Source organism: Oncorhynchus gorbuscha, linkage group LG01, assembly GCF_021184085.1.
Source record: "Oncorhynchus gorbuscha isolate QuinsamMale2020 ecotype Even-year linkage group LG01, OgorEven_v1.0, whole genome shotgun sequence".
NCBI classification, from domain to species: Eukaryota; Metazoa; Chordata; class Actinopteri; order Salmoniformes; family Salmonidae; genus Oncorhynchus; species Oncorhynchus gorbuscha.
Genome location: NC_060173.1, coordinates 86,841,781 through 86,866,986, shown reverse-complemented (window position 1 = coordinate 86,866,986; position 25,206 = coordinate 86,841,781). Strand labels below are relative to the sequence as shown.

The 25,206-nt window shown below is 46.0% G+C and overlaps 1 protein-coding gene across 6 annotated transcripts in view; it reads right to left on the bottom strand.

Moving 5' to 3' along the window:
- LOC124044683 (phospholipid-transporting ATPase IH-like) overlaps window positions 1-25,206 on the bottom strand; it is a 266,289-nt gene that overhangs the window by 200,035 nt on the left and 41,048 nt on the right. For all 6 annotated transcript variants that reach the window (XM_046364138.1, XM_046364140.1, XM_046364141.1 and 3 more), the window contains exons 2-14: window positions 19,035-19,157; window positions 18,417-18,506; window positions 18,009-18,089; window positions 17,428-17,535; window positions 6,454-6,582; window positions 6,205-6,308; window positions 6,061-6,111; window positions 5,895-5,959; window positions 5,494-5,575; window positions 4,867-5,017; window positions 4,454-4,651; window positions 3,120-3,293; window positions 2,868-3,034 (exon numbers count right to left, since the gene is read on the bottom strand). In XM_046364138.1, the coding sequence (XP_046220094.1) occupies window positions 2,868-3,034; window positions 3,120-3,293; window positions 4,454-4,651; window positions 4,867-5,017; window positions 5,494-5,575; window positions 5,895-5,959; window positions 6,061-6,111; window positions 6,205-6,308; window positions 6,454-6,582; window positions 17,428-17,535; window positions 18,009-18,089; window positions 18,417-18,506; window positions 19,035-19,157 (1,523 nt within the window). The remainder of the gene's footprint in view (window positions 1-2,867; window positions 3,035-3,119; window positions 3,294-4,453; window positions 4,652-4,866; window positions 5,018-5,493; window positions 5,576-5,894; window positions 5,960-6,060; window positions 6,112-6,204; window positions 6,309-6,453; window positions 6,583-17,427; window positions 17,536-18,008; window positions 18,090-18,416; window positions 18,507-19,034; window positions 19,158-25,206) is intronic.

Here is a 25,206-nt window from a genome sequence, read left to right as displayed (position 1 = left end):
GGACTGGTGACACCCCTGGACTAGTCTGTGTATCCTTCAGTGTGTGTGTGTGTGTGTGTGTGTGTGTGTGTGTGTGTGTGTGTGTGTGTGTGTGTGTGTGTGTGTGTGTGTGTGTGTGTGTGTGTGTGTGTGTGTGTGTGTGTGTGTGTGTGTGTGTGTGTGTGTGTGTGTGTGTCAATTGAGGCTCCTTAGAGGAAGGAGAACTATCCTCCTCAGTGAATTTCATAAAAATAAAAAGTGAAACAAAAATTTTAAAAGGTTATCCTTTTTAGATAAAACTAAATATATGTACGTCACCAAATAATTGATTAAAAAACACTGTTTTGCAATGAAAGTCTACACTCTGTAGGTTAGCACCATTGTGCAGCTGGAGGACAGCTAGCTTCTGTCCTCCTCTGAGTACATTACACCAATGCCTTGATTACTGTATATATATACATACAGTGGGGCAAAAAAGTATTTAGTCAGCCACCAATTCTGCAAGTTCTCCCACTAAAATAGATGAGAGAGGCAATTTTTGTCATTTTCATCATAGGTACACTTGAACTATGACAGACAAAATGAGAAAAAAACATCCAGAAAATCACATTGTAGGACTTTTAATGAATTTATTTGCAAATTATGGTGGAAAATAAGTATTTGGTCACCTACAAACAAGCAAGATTTCTGGCTCTCACAGACCTGTAACTTCTTCTTTAAGAGGCTCCTCTGTCCTCCACTCGTTACCTGTATTAATGGCACCTGTCCACAACCTCAAACAGTCACACTCCAAACTCCACTATGGCCAAGACCAAAGAGCTGTCAAAGGACACCAGAAACAAAATTGTTGACCTGCACCAGGCTGGGAAGACTGAATCTACAATAGGTAAGCAGCTTGGTTTGAAGAAATCAACTGTGGGAGCAATTTTTAGGAAATGGAAGACATACAAGACCACTGATCATCTCCCTCGATCTGGGGCAAGATCTCACCCTGTGGGGTCAAAATTATCACAAGAACGGTGAGCAAAAATCCCAGAACCACATGGGGGGACCTAGTGAATGACCTGCAGAGAGCTGGGACCAAAGTAACAAAGCCCACCATCAGCAAGGGCATTGAAGATGAAACGTGGCTGGGTCTTTCAGCATGACAATGATCCCAAACACACCGCCCGGGCAACGAAGGAGTGGCTTCGTAAGAAGCATTTCAAGGTCCTGGAGTGGCCTAGCCAGTCTCCAGATCTCAACCCCATAGAAAATCTTTGGAGGGAGTTGAAAGTCCGTGTTGCCCAGCAACAGCCCCAAAACATCACTGCTCTAGAGGAGATCTGCATGGAGGAATGGGCCAAGATACCAGCAACAGTGTGTGAAAACCTTGTGAAGACTTACAGAAAACGTTTGACCTCTGTTATTGCCAACAAAGGGTATATAACAAAGTATTGAGAAACTTTTGTTATTGACCAAATACTTATTTTCCACCATAATTTGCAAATTAATTAATAAAAAATCCTACAATGTGATTTTCTGGAATTTCTTCCCTCATTTTGTCTGTCATAGTTGAAGTGTACCTATGATGAAAATTACAGGCCTCTCTCATCTTTTTAAGTGGGAGAACTTGTACAATTGGTGGTTGACTAAATACTTTTTTTGCCCCACTGTATGTATGTATGTATATATGTATGTATATATGTATGTATATATGTATATGTATATGTATATATATATATATATATATATATATATGATTACCTTTGTATGCTTGCAATGCTCAATGATGGAATTGTACTGAGTAAATGGAGATGTACTGCTTTAGTTCTCAGGCTGAGAATTGTCTGCACCTGCTGATTGTCACACAGCCTCAAGGCCAAAATAGCAGAGTGAGAAACCACTGTCTAGACATGCTTTTCTCATCTTAGTTACTTTGCAGCTAATCCAGTGCAACAATGCTAAGGTATGATTGATGGTAGGTTGTCACACCCACTAGTATAATGAGCTTTGTCTCTTGTTTCACCAAACAGATCTTTACTATAGACTACTGAGGTATTCTGTATGTGAAACTCTGTCTGCAATTGCATTTTATTACTAAAGAGTTTTATACCAAGGTTCCTGTATCATCTATCTGGAAGACTGATTGTTAAAGGAAGCTTACGTCACCCCATGCAAAGGACCACCCAACACCACTGGGGCCCGCCGGTGTAACTGCTAAACTGCTTTCTGACTACACTATACTGCATGAACGTAGTGGGTTTACTAACGTGTTAGTTCTCGTAGACTATGACGTGACAACGATGTAGGCTGTGTGTAGTGGTTAGCGGTCATGATATGAAGGTTTGGCTTGGAAATATTTTTTTCGCCTGATCCCAGACAGCTTACGTGTTGTGCACTGAAATCCACAAGTGAAGGGAAAAGGTGAGAGGAGAGCGCATAGATAGTTGCACGAAGGAATTATATATACACTGTACAACAAGCAAAGTGATGATGCTGTTTGTATGTGACTGCTATGAAACTGAACTGTTTGCGTGTGATCAGGGGTGTATTAATTCCACCGATTCTCTTGAAAAAAAAAAATTAAATGAAAAGAAACTGGGATAAACATACCTGCATTTGCCCAATAAAAACTCTAATTTGCAACTGTTGGACTAATGATTCCACCCTAGATCAGCTAGATGCACTCAAAATGATCATCTCGACCTGTGGCCCAACGTTGTAAACATTCATTCATAGTCTAGGTTATAGCAACCTCATAATGGGTACAGTGAAAATTGTAGTATTACCTAGTAGACTAAACCTAGCGATGTTACATTGAACTGGGTGAATGGAATATGAATGACAGTCACCCAATATCCTCCCTCATCTTAAACGGCACCAACCGCCACTGGTGTGTGTGTTACCTCTTCATGCCCTCCACCAGAGCCACCTCATCAGGAGAGGATGATATGTAGAAGGAGGTGGGCTTTCCCAGGTGGATCCCTCTCTTGATGCTGTCCACTGTCTCCTCCTCCTTCACCTGCACCGTGTGGCACAGACACAGAGCCCGGAAGAACAGGTCCTCGTGCTCCTGACACACACAGGAACACAGACACACTATTACACACTGGTACACACTGCTACACACTGGTACACACTGGTACACACGGACTTACCCTGCGGTATCCTCCAGGAGAAGAGTCGATCATGTCTATGCTGGAAGCAGCACTGAGGATCTGTCCGTTACAGATGACGTGGGGGATATATACGTGCCCGTCCACACAGCACTCTATAAACTCCATGTTGTTCTCCGTCAACGTCCCCGTCTTATCAGTAAACACATACTCTACCTGCACACACAGACGGAAGCAGAAGTTATCTTTAGATGCTGACCTAGGCCCGTATCCACAAAGCGTCTCAGAGTAGAAAATTGGTCATCCGTTGTGAGAAAATAGACATTTTACTCCTACGGGAAAAAACAAAAGCTATGCATGAAGCCCCTTTATTCATAATAGTCACACAGAGTCGACAGATATTTAGGAGACTTCATGAGCTGTCCTAACCAGTTAAGAGTTACCAGCAGGTGTCTTAATAATGGAAAAATGCAGCGAGTCAGTGGTTCCTGCACCATATGCAATAGCTTTGGAGTTGTCGAAAGAATGTTTTGATAATTCTAAAGAATCAATCCACAAATAATCTAGATCTAGATGAAACAGCATCACTTGTGCCTTTGACAATAAGATCTATTTCATATGTTTCCTTTCAATTATTTAACTAACTACATTATGCTGTTATTTCAAGTTATCCCTTTGGAGTGCAATATCACATGAAAAAAGAAGCCTAAAATTAGGCATACCTATAAATTGGGTAGTTGAAGACATCTAGGCCTTATGTTAACTTTGATTGTCTTTGATGAAAATGACAGACCTTTCAAACATTGTATGCAACATTACCGGTGAGTGGCTTGGGGCTGACTGTGCCAAAGCGATTTAGAGTTGTTAAACGGGAGTGACATGTGTGTTGATATAACGGTCATATTGTCAAAATTCAAATTTTAACAACCATCAGAATTGGTAAAAACAAAGCCTGAAGCGTGCTATAGAGTTTACACCTGGCGAGGCTTCCTCATGATTGGTTATTCCCCGTCATTTGCAACAATGTTAATGAGTATCATCAGTATCTTTCCTTTGCGGTACCTCAAACTGTTGTGACTACCAGCTGAGATAAACGTTTCTGAGTTGATTTTACTCCTGGCTCAGAGTTCGTCTGAACAGTGTTTCATCCTAAAAGCTGGGAGTTTTTGTTGTTGTCTTAAACACAGGTTATCAGGATTTCAAATATATTTTCTGAGATGCTTTATGGATACAAGCCCTGAACTCTGGAGTGTGTGTAGTATACGTATGTGTGTATTTGTGTACTCTACCTGCAGTATAAATGTGTGTGTGCGTGTGTGTGGACACAAGTCAGTCTAGTATATCTAGATGTTCAGAAGATGTGTGAGTGTGTGTACCTGTCCAAGCTCTTCGTTGAGGTCAGATGTGTTGACCTGAGCCCCCACCCCCAGCTCCTCATCATACATATCCTTGTCCCAGACTATGAAGTAAGAACCCAGGAACTTCTGCATCTCCACGGTAACGTACATGGAGACTGGGATGATGTAGTTAAACAACACCATGAAGGCCAGGAAGTCTGTGAACGCCCTGATCACCTGAGAGAGAGAGTGGAGAAGATGGAGGGAGGGGTAGAGGCAGGGAGGAGGAGGATGTAGGAAGAGAGAGAAGGGGAGAACGAGAACGAAAGGATAGTTAGAGACAGAGAAGAGGCTTTATCAGAGTCAGTGAACGGTAAATAGGGAGTGACCTGATTATTCATTTTGCTATGACAGCGTGCTTTGTGGGTAGTGTAGTGGTTTGGGGGACTAACCACATGGCGTTCTCTGTCGATCTCGGTCCTGTGGTTGTACCAGGGTTCATCGTGGTCAGCAGACCACTGCCACGCATACTTCAGAACCGTGTTAATGACCGCTTTAGTGATCAGGATGCACAGATACACGATTAGGAACGCATTCATAGACCTGGAGGGAGGTAGAGGGAGGAGAGGTTTAGAGGAGCTAAATGCAGATCGATTCTCCAGAACTGGATGTAAAAGAATTGTCAATAGAGCATCACACACACACACACACACACACACACACACACACACACACACACACACACACACACACACACACACACACACACACACACACACACACACACACACACACACACACACACACACACACACACACACACAGCTTGAATGAGATCAAATGGAATTTAATCAAGCAGACTTTATGTAATAACAGAGTCTACTATTCCTGCTACTATTCTAACTCCTGCTACTATTCTAACTCCTGCTACTATTCTAACTCCTGCTACTATTCTAACTCCTGCTACTATTCTAACTCCTGCTACTATTCTAACTCCTGCTATCCTTCATCAGACAGGTAGTTCTAGCCACACCAGAGCAACCAGACACAGAGAGGGAAGGTATGGGAATAGATCTTACTTTTCCACAGCTGAGCGTTTCTGGGATTTGGACTGGTAGTTAAGCGCCATCTTGGTGTCCATGCCTGTGTAAATGGCTACAGCTGAGGGAACAACAACCAGGGGTTACCATCACTACAGACGCAGAACAGTGTGTGTGTGTGTGTGTGTGTGTGTGTGTGTGTGTGTGTGTGTGTGTGTGTGTGTGTGTGTGTGTGTGTGTGTGTGTGTGTGTGTGTGTGTGTGTGTGTGTGTGTGTGTGTGTGTGTGTGTGTGTGTGTGTGTGTGTGTGTGTGTGTGTATGAAGAATGTATTTCATAGTCAGGAGGACACGTTTCGGTGGATGGTATGGCTATTGCAACACGTGCCGACACAAATATAACCATAGATATAACTTCAAACACAGAACAGTGTGTGTGTTACCATAAATATGTCCTGTGTTCTTCAGGGTAGCTCCTCTGAGGAGAAGGTTCTCAGCCCCCAGTGGTCTAAAATGAGAAAAGAAACTAGATAAAAAGTCAAAAAGAAAAAGCTTTACTATCCATGGCAAAGACTGTTTAGGAATGAAAGAGGGGGGTGTTGGTCTTACCTGGCTATGGGATCCTCTCTTTCCTTATAAATATTGATGCGCCCCACAAATCTAAATGGGAAAAATAAAATGTATGCAATTTTCAACAAACAAACAGGTCACTCAATGATTCTGTGTGTGTGTCACACATTGAGTGTCACTCACTTGTAGAGGTCAGGTTGTGGTTGTTCACATTCAATAGTCGCATGTAGAGAGTGCACCTCCTGCTCTGTCTTAAAGGCCATGGTGTCTGGTACAGCATAGTAGGTCTGACACAGCATAGTAGGGGGGAGAGAGATGAATCACTTAGAAGTCATGTTTGATCAGAGAGCATGCTGGAATAATTCAGGGGTGAATCCCAGCAGTGTACGTATGTGTGTGCGTAACAGTATGTGAGTGTGTGTGTGCACATACCTTGTGGCTAGACTCTCCATCCAGGCTGGTAGTGGTGACGTAGCAGGTTCCGTCACCGCGGCTGGATGAAAGGAGGATAAGGTCACAGGGGAACGTCTCGTCCTCCCTCACCATGACAACGTCCCCCACCTGACAGGTCAACCACATCATCAGTTTAGACTCAAGAAATACAGGCTGGGTCCTAAAATCACACACTATTCCCTTGTTAACTACTGTTGACCTGATCTAAATGGAGTGGACTACCCAGTGATATAGCCAAATTCGTTGGTGGGTGGGCTTTTTTTTTTTGGTGTGGGTGGGGCTAGAGCGGCTAACTTCCTGCAATTGTACACATTTTGACAAAATGTGCAGAGAAATTTTTTTGTGTGGTTTAGTTAGTTCTTTTTGTCAACCCATCCCGTGAGAGTGAATGTCATTCCAGTTCATCTGTTCTGTTAAATTTAATAAAATCTGACTAACTGCTTGCTAGGAATTCAATCTGATGGTGTTTGCATGTTTAGGTAAAAAGACAAATAATGTCCCGTTTGGAACACTTTTAATCAATTTTTTTGCTCAATCTGAGTGGGTGAGCCAGACTACCCAGTGGGTGAGCCAGACTACCCAGTGGGTGAGCCAGACTACCCAGTGGGTGGGCCAGACTACCCAGTGGGTGAGCCAGACTACCCAGTGGGTGGGCCAGACTACCCAGTGGGTGAGCCAGACTACCCAGTGGGTGGGCCAGACTACCCAGTGGGTGGGCCAGACTACCCAGTGGGTGAGCCAGACTACCCAGTGGGTGAGCCAGACTACCCAGTGGGTGAGCCAGACTACCCAGTGGGTGAGCCAGACTACCCAGTGGGTGGGCCAGACTACCCAGTGGGTGGGCCAGACTACCCAGTGGGTGAGCCAGACTACCCAGTGGGTGGGCCAGACTACCCAGTGGGTGGGCCAGACTACCCAGTGGGTGAGCCAGACTACCCAGTGGGTGGGCCAGACTACCCAGTGGGTGGGCCAGACTACCCAGTGGGTGGGCCAGACTACCCAGTGGGTGAGCCAGACTACCCAGTGGGTGAGCCAGACTACCCAGTGGGTGGCCCTGGGTCCACCCAGGCTCACTCGTGACTTCGCTCCTGGGACTACCATATTCCTCTTACAATGTACTGCTTTTGACCAGAGCCGTACCTGGTGGCTCTGGTGGTCAAAATGTTTGCACTATTTGGGGGATGCGATATCATTTAAATGTGATAAACACCATGCCATTGTAAACAAACACAGAGATGCTGCTGTAGATCCAAAAATAATTAGCAGTTCTCCTACAGGAAACACACATGCCTCGTGCACAATCACACTTTCAGAGGTGCTGCTGTAGAGCCAGAAATAATTAGCAGTTCTCCTACAGGAAACACACATGCCTCGTGCACAATCACACTTTCAGAGGTGCTGCTGTAGAGCCAGAAATAATTAGCAGTTCTCCTACAGGAAACACACATGCCTCGTGCACAATCACACTTTCAGAGGTGCTGCTGTAGAGCCAGAAATAATTAGCAGTTCTCCTACAGGAAACACACATGCCTCGTGCACAATCACACTTTCAGAGGTGCTGCTGTAGAGCCAGAAATAATTAGCAGTTCTCCTACAGGAAACACACATGCCTGGCACACAATCACACTTTCAGAGGTGCTGCTGTAGAGCCAGAAATAATTAGCAGTTCTCCTACAGGAAACACACATGCCTCGTGCACAATCACACTTTCAGAGGTGCTGCTGTAGAGCCAGAAATAATTAGCAGTTCTCCTACAGGAAACACACATGCCTCGTGCACAATCACACTTTCAGAGGTGCTGCTGTAGAGCCAGAAATAATTAGCAGTTCTCCTACAGGAAACACACATGCCTGGCGCACAATCACACTTTCAGAGGTGCTGCTGTAGAGCCAGAAATAATTAGCAGTTCTCCTACAGGAAACACACATGCCTGGCGCACAATCACACTTTCAGATTTTTCCCACTCCTTTCTTCCTGGGGATTGAGTTGTTGTGTAACAGTGGGATTATGCAAGTGGAGCAGCTGAACTGCCTATAAATCCCATCTCTACGGTGACCGTACACACCACTGTACTGCACATACACTATTCCTCTTTTCCCCACAATCCACTCTGTTTGAGTCAGGGGACCATCGGTGAGGAACATCGGTAGAATATGCATGTACAGTTGAAGTCGGAAGTTTACATAAACTGAGTTTAAATGTAGTTGGCAAAGGTGTTTCACAATTCCTGACATTTAATCCTGGTAAAAATTCCCTGTCTTAGATCAGTTAGGATCACCACTTTATTTTAAGAATGTGAAATGTCAGAATAATAGAAGAGAGAATGATTTATTTCAGCTTTTATTTCTTTCATCACATTCCCAGTGGTTCAGTAGTTTACATACACTCAATTAGTATTGAGTAGCATTGCCTTTAAATTGTTTAACTTGGGTCAAACGTTTTGGGTAGCCTTCCACAAGCGTCCCACAATAAGTTGGGTGAATTTTAGCCCATTCCTTCTGACAGAGCTGGTATAACTGAGTCAGGTTTGTAGGCCTCACGCGCAGGCTTTATCAGTTCTGCCCACAAATGATCTATGGGATTGAGGTCAGGGCTTTGTGATGGCCACTCCAATACCTTGACTTTGTTGTCCCTTAAGCCATTTTTCCACAACTTTGAAAGTGTGCTTGGAGTCATTGTCCATTTGGAAGACCCATTCGTGACCAAGCTTTAACTAGCTGACTGATGTCTTGAGATGTTACTTGAATATATCCACATAATTCTCCTGCCTCATGATGCCATCTTGTGAAGTACACCAGTCCCTCCTGCAGCAAAGCACCTCCACAAAACGATGCTGCCACCCGTGCTTCACGGTCGGGATGGTGTTCTTGGGGGGGAGGAGTTGGACGAGTAACTGGAATGTTGCAAGATCGAATCCCCAAACCAACAAGGTAAAAATCTGTCGTTCTGCCCCTGAACAAGGTAGTTAACCCACTGTTCCTAGACCGTCATTGAAAATAATAATTTGTTCTTAACTGACTTGTCTAGTTAAATAAAGGTAAAATAAAATATTCGGCTTGCAAGCCTCCCCCTTTTTCCTCCAAACATAACAATGGTCATTATGGCAAAACAGTTCTATTTTTGTTTCATCAGACCAGAGGACATTTCTCCAAAAAGTACAATCTTTGTCCCTATGTGCAGTTGCAAACCGTAGCCTAGCTTTTTTATGGCGGTTTTGGAGCAGAGCGGACTTTCATGTTTCCCTGCAGAGCGGACTTTCAAGTTACGTTGATATAGGACTCGTTTTACTGTGGATGTAGATACTTATTTACCAGTTTCCTCCAGCATCTTCACAAGATCCTTTGCTGTTGTTCTGGGATTGATTTGCACTTTTCGCACCAAAGTATGTTCATCTCTAGGAGACTGAATGTGTCTCCTTCCTGAGCGTTATGACAGCTGTGTGGTCCCATGGTGTTTATACTTGCATACTATTGTTTGTACAGATGAACGTGGTACCTTCAGGTGTTTGGAAATTGCTCCCAAGGATGAACCAGACTTGTGGAGGTCTACATTTTTTTTCTGAGGTCTTGGCTGATTTCTTTTGATTTTCCCATGATGTCAAGCAAAGAGGCACTGAGTTTGAAGGTAGGACCTTGAAATACATCCACAGGTACACCTCCAATTGAATCAAATTATGTCAATTAGCCTATCAGAAGCGTCTAAAGCCCTGACATCATTTTCTGGAAACTTCCAAGCTGTTTAAAGGCACTGTTATGCACCACGAGCCTGGTGACGAAGATCTACCCGTCGTTCTATGCGGATGGCGAGAGCAATCAAAGAGTCCACACTGGAAGGAACCTCCCGAGAGAATCTCATCTTTGACCACTGTGTGGAGTCCCTCCAGAAAACGAGCGAGCAGCGCCGGCTCGTTCCAGTCACTAGAGGCAGCAAGAGTACGAAACTCTATAGAGTAATCCGTTATGGATCGATCACCTTGGCATAGGGAAGCCAGGGCCCTAGAAGCCTCCCCACCAAAAACTGAACGGTCAAAAACCCGAATCATCTCCTCTTTAAAGTTCTGGTAATTGTTAGAACAATCAGCCCTTGCCTCCCAGATAGCTGTGCCCCACTCTCGGGCCCGGCCAGTAAGGAGTGAAATGACGTAAGCAACCCGAGCTCTCTCTCTAGAGTATGTGTTGGGTTGGAGAGAGAACACAATCTCACACTGGGTGAGAAAGGAGCGGCACTCAGTGGGCTGCCCGGAGTAGCAAGGTGGGTTATTAACCCTAGGTTCTGGAGGCTCGGCAGGCCAGGAAGTAACAGGTGGCACGAGACGAAGACTCTGGAACTGTCCAGAGAGGTCGGAAACCTGAGCGGCCAGGTTCTCCACGGCATGGCGAGCAGCAGACAATTCCTGCTCGTGTCTGCCGAGCATGGCTCCTTGATCTCGACGGCAGTGTTACGAGCGTCTGTAGTCGCTGGGTCCATTCCTTGGTCGGATCCTTCTGTTATGCAGGTGAATGAGGACCCAAAAGCGACTTGGCGAAAACAGAGTTTTTAATCCAGTAAGAAACTTTACAAAACAAAAAGCATAATACTACTCGTAAAGACGAGAACAGACTGGAGACTTGATCGAGAACTGCAGGTTGCCTCGGGAAGGCACTTGAACCTAGCAGACTCAGACACCTGCTCACCACGCAGCATCTGAGGGAAACACGACACGACAGGGCAAAACATAGACACAGCACGGTGAATTATAGATGAGGATCCGACAGGGCAGGTACGGAAAACAAGGAGAGAAATAGGGACTCTAATCAGGGAAAAGGATCGGGAACAGGTGTGGGAAGACTAAATGATGATTAGGGGAATAGGAACAGCTGGGAGCAGGAACGGAACGATAGAGAGAAGAGAGAGCGAGAGAGTGAGAGAGGGAGGGGGAGAGAGAGGGATAAAAAGAGGGAAAGAACCTAATAAGACCAGCAGAGGGAAACGAATAGAAGGGGAAGCACAGGGACAAGACATGATAATTAATGACAAAACATGACAGTACCCCCCACTCACCGAGCGCCTCCTGGCGCACTCGAGGAGGAATCCTGGCGGCAACGGAGGAAATCATCAATGAGTGAACGGTCCAGCACGTCCCGAGACGGAACCCAACTCCTCTCCTCAGGACCGTAACCCTCCCAATCCACTAAGTATTGGTGACCCCGTCCCCGAGAACACATGTCCATGATCTTATGTACCTTGTAAATAGGTGCGCTCTCGACAAGGACGGGAGGGGGGGAGGGAAGACGAACGGGGGTGCGAAGAAAGGGCTTGACACAGGAGACATGGAAGACAGGATGGACGCGACGAAGATGTCGCGGAAGAAGCAGTCGCACAGCGACAGGATTGACGACCTGGGAGACACGGAACGGACCAATGAACCGCGGAGTCAACTTACGAGAAGCTGTCGTAAGAGGAAGGTTGCGAGTGGAAAGCCACACTCTCTGGCCGCAACAATACCTTGGACTCTTAATCCTGCGTTTATTGGCGGCTCTCACAGTCTGTGCCCTGTAGCGGCAAAGTGCAGACCTCACCCTCCTCCAGGTGCGCTCACAACGTTGGACAAACGCTTGAGCGGAGGGAACGCTGGACTCGGCAAGCTGGGATGAGAACAGAGGAGGCTGGTAACCCAGACTACTCTGAAACGGAGATAACCCGGTAGCAGACGAAGGAAGCGAGTTGTGAGCGTATTCTGCCCAGGGGAGCTGTTCTGCCCAAGACGCAGGGTTTCTGAAAGAAAGGCTGCGTAGTATGCGACCAATCGTCTGATTGGCCCTCTCTGCTTGACCGTTAGACTGGGGATGAAACCCGGAAGAGAGACTGACGGACGCACCAATCAAACGACAGAACTCCCTCCAAAACTGTGACGTGAATTGCGGGCCTCTGTCTGAAACGGCGTCTAACGGGAGGCCATGAATTCTGAACACATTCTCGATAATGATTCGTGCCGTCTCCTTAGCGGAAGGAAGTTTAGCGAGGGGAATGAAATGTGCCGCCTTAGAGAACCTATCGACAACCGTAAGAATCACAGTCTTCCCCGCAGACAAAGGCAGACCGGTAATGAAGTCTAGGGCGATGTGAGACCATGGTCGAGAAGGAATGGGGAGCGGTCTGAGACGACCGGCAGGAGGAGAGTTACCCGACTTAGTCTGCGCGCAGTCCGAACAAGCAGCCACGAAACGGCGCGTGTCACGCTCCTGAGTCGGCCACCAAAAGCGCTGGCGAATAGACGCAAGAGTGCCTCGAACACCGGGATGACCAGCTAACTTGGCAGAGTGAGCCCACTGAAGAACAGCCAGACGAGTGGAAACAGGAACGAAAAGGAGGTTACTAGGACAAGCGCGCGGCGACGCAGTGTGCGTGAGTGCTTGCTTAACCTGTCTTTCAATTCCCCAGACTGTCAACCCGACAACACGCCCATAAGGAAGAATCCCCTCGGGATCAGTAGAAGCCACAGAAGAACTAAACAGACGGGATAAGGCATCAGGCTTGGTGTTCTTGCTACCCGGACGGTAAGAAATCACAAACTCGAAACGAGCGAAAAACAACGCCCAACGAGCTTGACGGGCATTAAGTCGTTTGGCAGAACGGATGTACTCAAGGTTCTTATGGTCTGTCCAAACGACAAAAGGAACGGTCGCCCCCTCCAACCACTGTCGCCATTCGCCTAGGGCTAAGCGGATGGCGAGCAGTTCACGATTACCCACATCATAGTTGCGCTCAGATGGCGACAGGCGATGAGAAAAATAAGCGCAAGGATGAACCTTATCGTCAGACTGGAAGCGCTGGGATAGAATGGCTCCCACGCCTACCTCTGAAGCGTCAACCTCGACAATGAATTGTCTAGTGACGTCAGGAGTAACGAGGATAGGAGCGGACGTAAAACGTTCTTTTAGAAGATCAAAAGCTCCCTGGGCGGAACCGGACCACTTAAAACACGTCTTGACAGAAGTAAGAGCTGTGAGAGGGGCAGCAACTTGACCGAAATTACGAATGAAACGCCGATAGAAATTAGCGAAACCTAAAAAGCGCTGCAACTCGACACGTGACCTTGGAACGGGCCAATCACTGACAGCTTGGACCTTAGCGGAATCCATCTGAATGCCTTCAGCGGAAATAACGGAACCGAGAAAAGTAACGGAGGAGACATGAAAAGAGCACTTCTCAGCCTTTACGTAGAGACAATTCTCTAAAAGGCGCTGTAGAACACGTCGAACGTGCTGAACATGAATCTCGAGTGACGGTGAAAAAATCAGGATATCGTCAAGATAGACAAAAACAAAGATGTTCAGCATGTCTCTCAGAACATCATTAACTAATGCCTGAAAAACAGCTGGCGCATTGGCGAGACCAAACGGCAGAACCCGGTACTCAAAATGCCCTAACGGAGTGTTAAACGCCGTTTTCCACTCGTCCCCCTCTCTGATGCGCACGAGATGGTAAGCGTTACGAAGGTCCAACTTAGTAAAGCACCTGGCTCCCTGCAGAATCTCGAAGGCTGATGACATAAGAGGAAGCGGATAACGATTCTTAACCGTTATGTCATTCAGCCCTCGATAATCCACGCAGGGGCGCAGAGTACCGTCCTTCTTCTTAACAAAAGAACCCCGCCCCGGCCGGAGAGGAAGAAGGCACTATGGTACCGGCGTCAAGAGACACAGATAAATAATCCTCGAGAGCCTTACGTTCGGGAGCCGACAGAGAGTATAGTCTACCCCGAGGAGGAGTGGTCCCCGGAAGGAGATCAATACTACAATCATACGACCGGTGAGGAGGAAGGGAGTTGGCTCGGGACCGACTGAAGACCGTGCGCAGATCATGATATTCCTCCGGCACTCCTGTCAAATCGCCAGGTTCCTCCTGAGAAGTGGGGACAGAAGAAATGGGAGGGATGGCAGACATTAAGCACTTCACATGACAAGATACGTTCCAGGATAGGATAGAATTACAAGACCAATTAATAGAAGGATTATGACATACTAGCCAGGGATGACCCAAAACAACAGGTGTGAAAGGTGAACGAAAAATCAAAAAAGAAATAGTCTCACTGTGGTTACCAGATACTGTGAGAGTTAAAGGTAGTGTCTCAAATCTGATACTGGGAAGATGACTACCATCTAAGGCAAACATGGGCGTAGGCTTGTCTAACTGTCTGAAAGGAATGTTATGTTTCCGAACCCATGCTTCGTCCATGAAACAACCCTCAGCCCCAGAGTCAATCAAGGTACTGCATGTAGCACCCGAACCGGTCCAGCGTAGATGGACCGACATAGTAGTACAGGATCTAGATGAAGAGACCTGAGTAGTAGCGCTCACCAGTAGCCCTTCGCTTACTGATGGGCTCTGGCCTCTTACTGGACATGAATTAACAAAATGTCCATCAAATCCGCAATAGAGGCACAGGCGGTTGGTGATCCTCCGTTCCCTCTCCTTAGTCGAGATGCGAATCCCTCCCAGCTGCATGGGCTCAGTCTCAGAGCCAGAGGAGGGAGATGGTTGCGATGCGGAGCAGGGAAACACCGTTGATGCGAGCTCTCTTCCACGAGCCTGGTGACGAAGATCTACCCGTCGTTCTATGCGGATGGCGAGAGCAATCAAAGAGTCCACACTGAAAGGAACCTCCCGAGAGAATCTCATCTTTGACCACTGTGTGGAGTCCCTCCAGAAAACGAGCGAGCAGCGCCGGCTCGTTCCAGTCACTAGAGGCAGCAAGAGTACGAAACTCTATAGAGTAATCCGTTATGGATCGATCACCTTGGCATAGGGAAGCCAGGGCCCTAGAAGCCTCCCCACCAAAAACTGAACGGTCAAAAACCCGAATCATCTCCTCTTTAAAGTTCTGGTAATTGTTAGAACAATCAGCCCTTGCCTCCCAGATAGCTGTGCCCCACTCTCGGGCCCGGCCAGTAAGGAGTGAAATGACGTAAGCAACCCGAGCTCTCTCTCTAGAGTATGTGTTGGGTTGGAGAGAGAACACAATCTCACACTGGGTGAGAAAGGAGCGGCACTCAGTGGGCTGCCCGGAGTAGCAAGGTGGGTTATTAACCCTAGGTTCTGGAGGCTCGGCAGGCCAGGAAGTAACAGGTGGCACGAGACGAAGACTCTGGAACTGTCCAGAGAGGTCGGAAACCTGAGCGGCCAGGTTCTCCACGGCATGGCGAGCAGCAGACAATTCCTGCTCGTGTCTGCCGAGCATGGCTCCTTGGATCTCGACGGCAGTGTTACGAGCGTCTGTAGTCGCTGGGTCCATTCCTTGGTCGGATCCTTCTGTTATGCAGGTGAATGAGGACCCAAAAGCGACTTGGCGAAAACAGAGTTTTTAATCCAGTAAGAAACTTTACAAAACAAAAAGCATAATACTACTCGTAAAGACGAGAACAGACTGGAGACTTGATCGAGAACTGCAGGTTGCCTCGGGAAGGCACTTGAACCTAGCAGACTCAGACACCTGCTCACCACGCAGCATCTGAGGGAAACACGACACGACAGGGCAAAACATAGACACAGCACGGTGAATTATAGATGAGGATCCGACAGGGCAGGTACGGAAAACAAGGAGAGAAATAGGGACTCTAATCAGGGAAAAGGATCGGGAACAGGTGTGGGAAGACTAAATGATGATTAGGGGAATAGGAACAGCTGGGAGCAGGAACGGAACGATAGAGAGAAGAGAGAGCGAGAGAGTGAGAGAGGGAGGGGGAGAGAGAGGGATAAAAAGAGGGAAAGAACCTAATAAGACCAGCAGAGGGAAACGAATAGAAGGGGAAGCACAGGGACAAGACATGATAATTAATGACAAAACATGACAGGCACAGTCAACTTAGTGTATGTAAACTTCTGACCCACTGGAATTGTGAAACAGTGAATTATAAGTGAAATAATCTGTCTGTAAACAATTTTAGGAAAGATTACTTGTGTCATGCACAAAGTAGAAGTAGAACACCTTGCCAAAACTATAGATTGTGAACAAGAAATTTGTGGAGCGGTTGAAAAACGAGTTTTAATAACTCCAACCTAAGTGTATGTAAACTTCCGACTTCAACTGTATGTGTGTGTGTGTGTGTGTGTGTGTGTGTGTGTGTGTGTGTGTGTGTGTGTGTGTGTGTGTGTGTGTGTGTGTGTGTGTGTGTGTGTGTGTGTGTGTGTGTGTGTGTGTGTGTGTGTGTGTGTGTGTGTGTGTGTGTGTGTGTGTGGATGAGGAATGTCTTTCATAGTCAGGACACGTTTCAGTGGACAGCATGGCTATGGCAACACGTGCCGACATACACTCAAATACAACTATAGATATTACAGTAACACCCATACAAATCCTATTAAATTCTAATTCCTAATTCTATGGTAATATAGTGGTTCTGACCCTAGTCCAGCCTGACATCACAGAAGACAACAGGGTAATAGCGACCCGGCATATCAGTCATATTGATATTTAATCTCTGTCTGGAAAGGCAAATCCTTTTCTCTGTATGGGACCAGAGTAATCACAACAGGAATGTTTGGGATGCTACTGTAGGGGGAAAGTTGATCTTCTCTGGGACGCTAGCTATGGCATTGCAGGCGAACGCACGCACGTTCCCATGGAGAACGGCCTTAAAAAGGTCTCAGGAACGGATTTCATTTCAATATGATCAAAGATGATAGCCGTGGCTATGATATAAATGTTCAAATGTTATATAACTAGGGGTATTATTCAGTATACAAAATAATCACTGTTCATTTTGTTACATGAATAATAATATAATGAAGAAGGATGAGCTCTCATACTAGCCATTATACTCACATACTACAGCTATTACAGCTAAAGGCTCTTATCTGAACATGAATGAAAATGCTTGGTCAGAATAGAGAAACACCAGCCAATGAGGCCCAAAGGCGTCATACTAATGTGTAGTAGACTGGAGAGTAGAAGAGCCATTAATAGGGTAGTAGTACCCGTAGCTTGGAGCTCTGTGTCCTCACCACCGTCCCCTGCTGCACCATGTCCACAGGACACTCATTTATACTGCAGTCTGCCTTGTGTCTCAGCCAGTCTTCATAACCCTGGAGGAGAGAAGGGGAGGACGGAGTGGGTTGAGAGATACAAGGAGGAAAGGGCATGCGGGATTGTGGGGAGAAATGGAGCACACACGCATAGAGAGAAATGGAGAGAGAGAGAGAGAGAGAGAGAGAGAGAGAGAGAGAGAGAGAGAGAGAGAGAGAGAGAGAGAGAGAGAGAGAGAGAGAGAGAGAGAGAGAGAGAGAGAGAGAGAGAGAGAGAGAGATACGGTCATCGCTGTTATCTAATTAGTGGTATATTCCGTCAGCATGGTGACCTGTTTCCATGGCCTCTACATAACATGTCATGTTTTAGATTAATGATTGTATAAGGCCTGGGCTTTATAAGCCAGGTGTGGTTCATGCATCACTGCTATCATCACATCTGCTGTCACTACCGGAACACAGTGGAGGAAGGCTTCCCTAGATTTACCAACACCAATGACCAGAGGATGTGTGTGTGTCTGTGTCTCGCCCACCTGTTTAATGGCGGTGACAGTGATGACAAAGAAGAGAGGCAGTCCGCTGGTGACAGGGCTGGTGGGCGTGTCTATGATGAGCTGAGGAGAGAGGAAGAGAACCAGCTGATTATCATTCATTCAGGTTCTCTGTGGTACAGAGATGGACCACCGCCAACCAGTCCCCTCCTCTTACTGTTCATCATCTCCTCCGGCTACTGGATGGGACTGGAAGGCTCCCATCATATCCATCGTGGACCATGACCATAAGCCATTCCAAGCCAAACAATTAACTACCATTCACTTCACATAGACTACGTGTTTAACTGATAATATGAAACACCATATGTATAATAGATAATATGAAACATTATGTATAATAAAACGGCCCTGGGGTTCAGATCAAACAGAGAGATGGCATATTCTCACCTGGACCAGGAAGATTAGCAGAAAGTAGAAGTTGGCGATTCTTCTGAACTGTTCAAACAGGTTCTTGGGGATAAAGTTCCATAAGGTGTACTGGTAGAGAGAACACACACGACAGGAGGTTGGTGGCACCTTAATTGGGGAGGACGGGCTTGTGGTAATGGATAAGAGCGTCTGCTAAATGACTTAAATGTAAAATGTAAATGTAATGGCTGAAGCGGAATCAGAGGAATTCAATCAAATACACCAAATACATGGTTTCCAGGTGTTTGATGCCATTGGCGCCGTTCCAGATATTATTATGAGCCGTCCTCCCCTCAGCAGCTTCCACTGACATTACCCACATTATCAACATGTTTTCTAAAGAGAAGACATAACACTTTAAACCAGTGTGTGTTTTTTCTTTCTTAAATGAATCCAAAATTGATGTCAACAATGACAGTTCCTCATAGAAACGGCTAACGAACCTCGAGCAGTAGCCGATATCTATGGTTGTCACCCACATTAAGAGGTTGCTAATCATAGATGACATTCTGTCATAGGAGCACAACATGCTTGGTTGTAAGGGCTAAATGACGTGGTTGTTGTGCTGACGGCTTGGTTGCCATGACACCTGCTCACCTTGGAGGAGACGATGCGGTTGTCAGGGTAACGTTGAGGGATGTAGGCCTCTGCCGCCGGTGGAGGTTCTTTGTGACCGATGTAAACCGTACGACTGTCCACCCAATACTCCTCCCCCGCACACTGTTACAGAGAAAGGGGGGGACACAGAGAGTGAGAAACAGAGAGCAAGAGAGAGAGAGAGACAGAAAGTGAGGAGAGACACAGAGAGCGAGAGAGAGAGAGACAGAAAGTGAGAAGAGACACAGAGAGCGAGAGAGAGAGAGAGACAGAAAGTGAGGAGAGACACAGAGAGCGAGAGAGAGAGAGACAGAAAGTGAGGAGAGACACAGAGAGCGAGAGAGAGAGAGACAGAAAGTGAGGAGAGACACAGAGAGCGAGAGAGAGAGACAGAGCGTGAGAGAGAGAGACAGAAAGTGAGGAGAGACACAGAGAGCAAGAGAGAGAGAGACAGAAAGTGAGGAGAGACAATAAGAGGGAATAACACATTGTAGCAAAATTGTAGCAAATGTTTTGATTTAAAATGTACATTCTTATTGAACAAGTTCATGTTCAGCAGTAGTGTCAGTAAAAACATTTCCTACAGAACACATGATCCAGGTTTTATAAGGAAGTTGAGCTACCCTGAATTAAACTACCTCCCACAAGATTCTCAAGAAACAGAAGTGAAAAAGTTGCTTCAGATAGCAGCTGTGCCTTTACCACTGTGATTCTATAGAATACACAGGGTGAGTGAGAGTGAGAGTGAGAGTGAGAGTGCGCTCAAGAGATCTTCTGCAAAAAAATAATTAGATAGATAAGTCCTTGCGAAAAAAATGCAAGTTTATACAGGATACTAACCTCAACATTAAAATCAAATCAAAATTCCATACCTAAATCTCTTAGAACCAGAGTAAGTCCAGAGCAGGATAGTTCCTGTAGAGGGTAAGACCCTAGTGTAATGGTGTATTGGCCAGAGCCGTAAGGAGGTTGGAAGCCCAGTCACAGTGAGGCCGCGGGGTGTGTGTGCACGAGTGTGTGTGTATGAATGTTTGAACAAGATACGTCTGTAGTAACGGTAGCAATAAGAGAGGGTCCTGGTCTTTGGGTAAATATATAAATGTATTTTGTTCAGTCTGTATATAAAAAGGAAAAATATATGTTGTTACATTACCCAGTTCCTGTGTTGTGGTTTTGTTTGTATGTGTGTGTTTCAGGAAAATGGCTTCCTGAAATTCCCTCCAAGCAGCTGATTGGTTGTCCACATTGCTAATTGGAGGTGACCCCCCGCCATGTCAGGATACAGCTGTATCCCATTAGACCCATCCCATTCTCCAGCTATGTAAGCCAGTGTTCTGTTGCTCAGAAGAGAGCTGAGGGTTATATCATATGTTGGTTGGTTCTCAGAAAGACATTTGATATGTACTATGTTAGTTGTTGCTGAGAGAGCTGATTGTTATGTTCTGTGTTAGTTTGTTGTTCGGAGAGAGAGAGCTTCTTTAATGTCCTGAGTTAGTTTTTTCTCAGTTTTTGTTGTGAAGTAGTTTGTATTGTTCCCAGGGGGGAAGGCGAAGACACCTAGGGGGTGCTTAGGCAAGAGGCCTGCGGGCATACATAACCCGTAGTATTTACTGTCTATGCACACTAGGTAAGACCTGGGCGGACCACCCTGTATCTTGGTTAGTGTGCCAGGAGGTGCTAAAAGTTAGGTAAGTAGTGGGAAGGCAGGTCAGGTAGGAGAGGGTAGGTTAGGTAAGTAGTGGGAAGGCAGGTCAGGTAGGAGAGGGTAGGTTAGGTACGTAGGGGGTAGGTAGGTAAGGTAGGAGAGGGTAGGTTAGGTAAGTAGTGGGAAGGCAGGTCAGGTAGGAGAGGGTAGGTTAGGTACGTAGGGGGTAGGTAGGTAAGGTAGGAGAGGGTAGGTTAGGTAAGTAGTGGGAAGGCAGGTCAGGTAGGAGAGGGTAGGTTAGGTAAGTAGTGGGAAGGCAGGTCAGGTAGGAGAGGGTAGATTAGGTAAGTAGTGGGAAGGCAGGTCAGGTAGGAGAGGGTAGGTTAGGTAAGTAGTGGGAAGGCAGGTCAGGTAGGAGAGGGTAGGTTAGGTAAGTAGGGGGTAGGTAGGTCAGGTAGGAGAGGGTAGGTTAGGTAAGTAGTGGGAAGGCAGGTCAGGTAGGAGAGGGTAGGTTAGGTAAGTAGTGGGAAGGCAGGTCAGGTAGGAGAGGGTAGGTTAGGTACGTGTGAAGGAATGAATTCCCTGTCAACGGTACCATTCTCTGCCTTTGTCATCCTTCCTCACATCTACAGTCCCATACCCCTTTCACTCCACGGGGAATTGAGTTCCCTCTACCTAGAGGCTTACGTAACAATGTTAATAACTACAGTCCCATACCCCTTTCACTCCACGGATATTGAGTTCCCTCTACCTAGAGGCTTCCGTAACAATGTTAATAACTACAGTCCCATACCCCTTTCACTCCACGGGGAATTGAGTTCCCTCTACCTAGAGGCTTCCGTAACAATGTTAATAACTACAGTCCCATACCCCTTTCACTCCACGGGGAATTGAGTTCCCTCTTCCGTAACAATGTTAATAACTACAGTCCCATACCCCTTTCACTCCACGGGGAATTGAGTTCCCTCTACCTAGAGGCTTCCGTAACAATGTTAATAACTACAGTCCCATACCCCTTTCACTCCACGGGGAATTGAGTTCCCTCTTCCATAACAATGTTAATAACTACAGTCCCATACCCCTTTCACTCCACGGGGAATTGAGTTCCCTCTTCCGTAACAATGTTAATAACTACAGTCCCATACACCTTTCACTCTACGGGGAATTGAGTTCCCTCTTCCGTAACAATGTTAATAACTACAGTCCCATACCCCTTTCACTCCACGGGGAATTGAGTTCCCTCTTCCGTAACAATGTTAATAACTACAGTCCCATACCCCTTTCACTCCACGGGGAATTGAGTTCCCTCTACCTAGAGGCTTCCGTAACAATGTTAATAACTACAGTCCCATACCCCTTTCACTCCACGGGGAATTGAGTTCCCTCTTCCGTAACAATGTTAATAACTACAGTCCCATACCCCTTTCACTCCACGGGGAATTGAGTTCCCTCTTCCGTAACAATGTTAATAACTACAGTCCCATACCCCTTTCACTCCACGGGGAATTGAGTTCCCTCTTCCGTAACAATGTTAATAACTACAGTCCCATACCCCTTTCACTCCACGGGGAATTGAGTTCCCTCTTCCGTAACAATGTTAATAACTACAGTCCCATACCCCTTTCACTCCACGGGGAATTGAGTTGCCTCTTCCGTAACAATGTTAATAACTACAGTCCCATACCGCTTTCACTCCACGGGGAATTGAGTTCCCTCTTCCGTAACAATGTTAATAAAGGATGACAGTTACTCCAAATGGATTGTGATATGTGTTTCGCTGATAACATTTTTGTTATTGTTGCGATAGAAATTTCACCAGATTGGGTCTACTGGAGTGTTGGGATTCCCCGATGGGTTAGGATACCAACTCCCTGATCTGGTAACTCTTCTGAGAGGTCGCCAGTAATATTAGGGAGATTGAACTAAGTTTGAAAATGGGTTTAACAGTATGTTGTTATGCTTGTTGACATTTGTCTTAGATGCTAAACAAATGTGGAATGTAATAAGGTCTACACACTGCAAACAATTTCGACTAAGTATGCATTGAGATACTGATCTTTCATTACCAGCCCACTCACGACAGGATAACAGGCTGTGTAATGAGAAGAGTTATTACCGGCACTAAAAAGGTCCCATTTATAAATGTGCATTCTAACCGGAATGAGGTGTGCTAGGATGAGAGACTTGACTTCGAGTCAGACTCAAAGTAAAGTACTTAAGACTGTCATTCTAAATTTGGGTTGGATAATTGATCAAATGTTTTAGTTATGAATTGGATACAGCGAGAAAGAGTTGCTCTCAAACGGTGAGGGGTGGGGGCACTGCTCAAATGTATTAGGCCTAGGGGGGCTTTAGAAACCTTATCTTTAAGTGTCCTCCAACAGGGATGTTATTAGAGAACTCACTGGATGATAGGTCAACCATGAAGGTTTTTTATTTTACCATGTCATCAGAATTTTTATATGATACGGTACAATTAATTGCATACAAGGCTCAGTCTGTGTTTTGCGTTAACACCCAATGATGAATATGAGGAGACCGCAGGGAGACCAGCATCACATGGGTATAGAACAGAGAGGATGGACGCTGCTTTCCCCAGTTTTAGTCGCATCAAGGGTGGTGTGAAATCATTAAACATGTACTTTATCTCTTTCATTTTCAAGTCTATATGTTTTTAGGTTTTATGGAACATTAGTGATCATTGTTCCAGAGGAGGGACTGATGTATATTGACTAATTGATTTGAGAATGTTTTAGTAGGTTTATAACTGTAGAGGTGCATTAGGAGCAGTGACTAGTGTGTTATGGGTTAGATGGAATGATATGTGCAAATGTATCTGTAGCAGGAGGCGAGGTGCACGGGGTCTGTGTTTGAGAAAATGTTTGCATAGGGCTGTTAAGTGTGATCCAATGTGACTGGGGTGAAGATCTGTGGGTGCTCATAAACTAAGGTTGTGTTGATAGAACGGTATCATTCTCAGAGACTAGGTATATTGTTACAGGAGATGGCTTGTAGGGAGGACAGCTAACTGCACAATATAGGGACTATTATGAAGTTAAATTGAACGCGGTGAGAGTACCCAGATCGTGGTGAGAGTAGCAGAGATTGTGTTGGCATTTCAGACACTATGGTGAACTTTCAAGAAACATGTGACTCGGATATTCTTCAAACTCATTCACCTCTTTGCCAATTTCTAACAGCCGGCGAACACTTGACAGCTTACATGCAGTAGTTATTCTCACGGCAGTCGCTGTAGGGACAGTAACTGAAGGAGGCTATAGTCTTGTTAGTAGTAGCAGGGGTTACTTTAGTAGCATTGTTGGCATATTTTATGAGGACTCCTGCCACATGGCTTGGTAACTGGGCGAACGATGGGAATACCGGGGCTGTTATTCACGCCACTGATTAGTGATCTGGGCTAAGGGGAGAGTCTGTTGTCAGGAAATGACCCATACGTTGCAATGTGTATATTCCCAGGTGGAAGCGGCACATGAGGAGCAGGAGATCACCGAGGGCGTGGACTGAATTCTGGAGATTGAGTGTACATCAAGATACACCAGGCTGGGGTGTTGGGGCAATGTTGGTCTGTTCCACACAGAGTACTGCTTACAGCACCTGCAGCGGTAAAGATCGTCATGTCTCTCCTCGGTGGGTGCATAGTTCTCACGTGAAGTGAGGTCCAGGTGCATAATGGGTGAGCTAGAAGACGCCATGACAGAGGAAGCAGAGCTAGAGAGAGCGACACTAGATTCCACTGTAGACATGCAGATGGGTTGGGTTTGGGAGACACTTTAAACATCAAAGTTAGGTCGGGCTTTATTGGTTAATGCATCATGTGAAAGGATAGATGTTGGGGTAATTGTACTCTGGACAACATTCTGGAGGCATCGATGTGAAAGCATATACAGTGCTGAGTTACCTCAAGAGGATGTAGTGTAGATTAGGGATACGCACTTATCTATCAGGTGGCCTGCCTATCAGGTGGCCTGCCTATCAGGTGGCCTGCCTATCAGGTGGCCTGCCTATCAGGTGGCCTGCCTATCAGGTGGCCTGCCTATCAGGTGGCAAAGAAGGAGATGGGGAGCAAAGTGAGGATGACATGGCTTGGGAACACCTCTTGGATCCTGTGGTCAGACAGGGAGGACAGGGCGAAAGCATGAGGAGGCTTTTTAGGGCTTTCATTTTTTTGGCACAAACTCAGCAGAAAAGTATCCTGAAGACATAGTCAGGTGAGTAGAGAGTGCGAATTGTCACGTTATCAATCTTTAGGTTTTCGTTCATATATAATGATGCATAGCTTACCACATTGTTCATACTGTTATGTTTTGTGTTTGGCGTTGCTTTTACAATCTTGTGCCATCACTCTCTTAGGAACCAGAAGGAGAAAGAGGAAGAAGTCAACAGCTCCAGTGGACACGTTATTTTCAGTGTTCTGAGAAATGGAAAGACTTGTGTGATCATAGAACAGAGGCAATGAGTCTCCGAGTTTGTAAACCTCACTGTGAATGTTAATTATGTTTTATATTT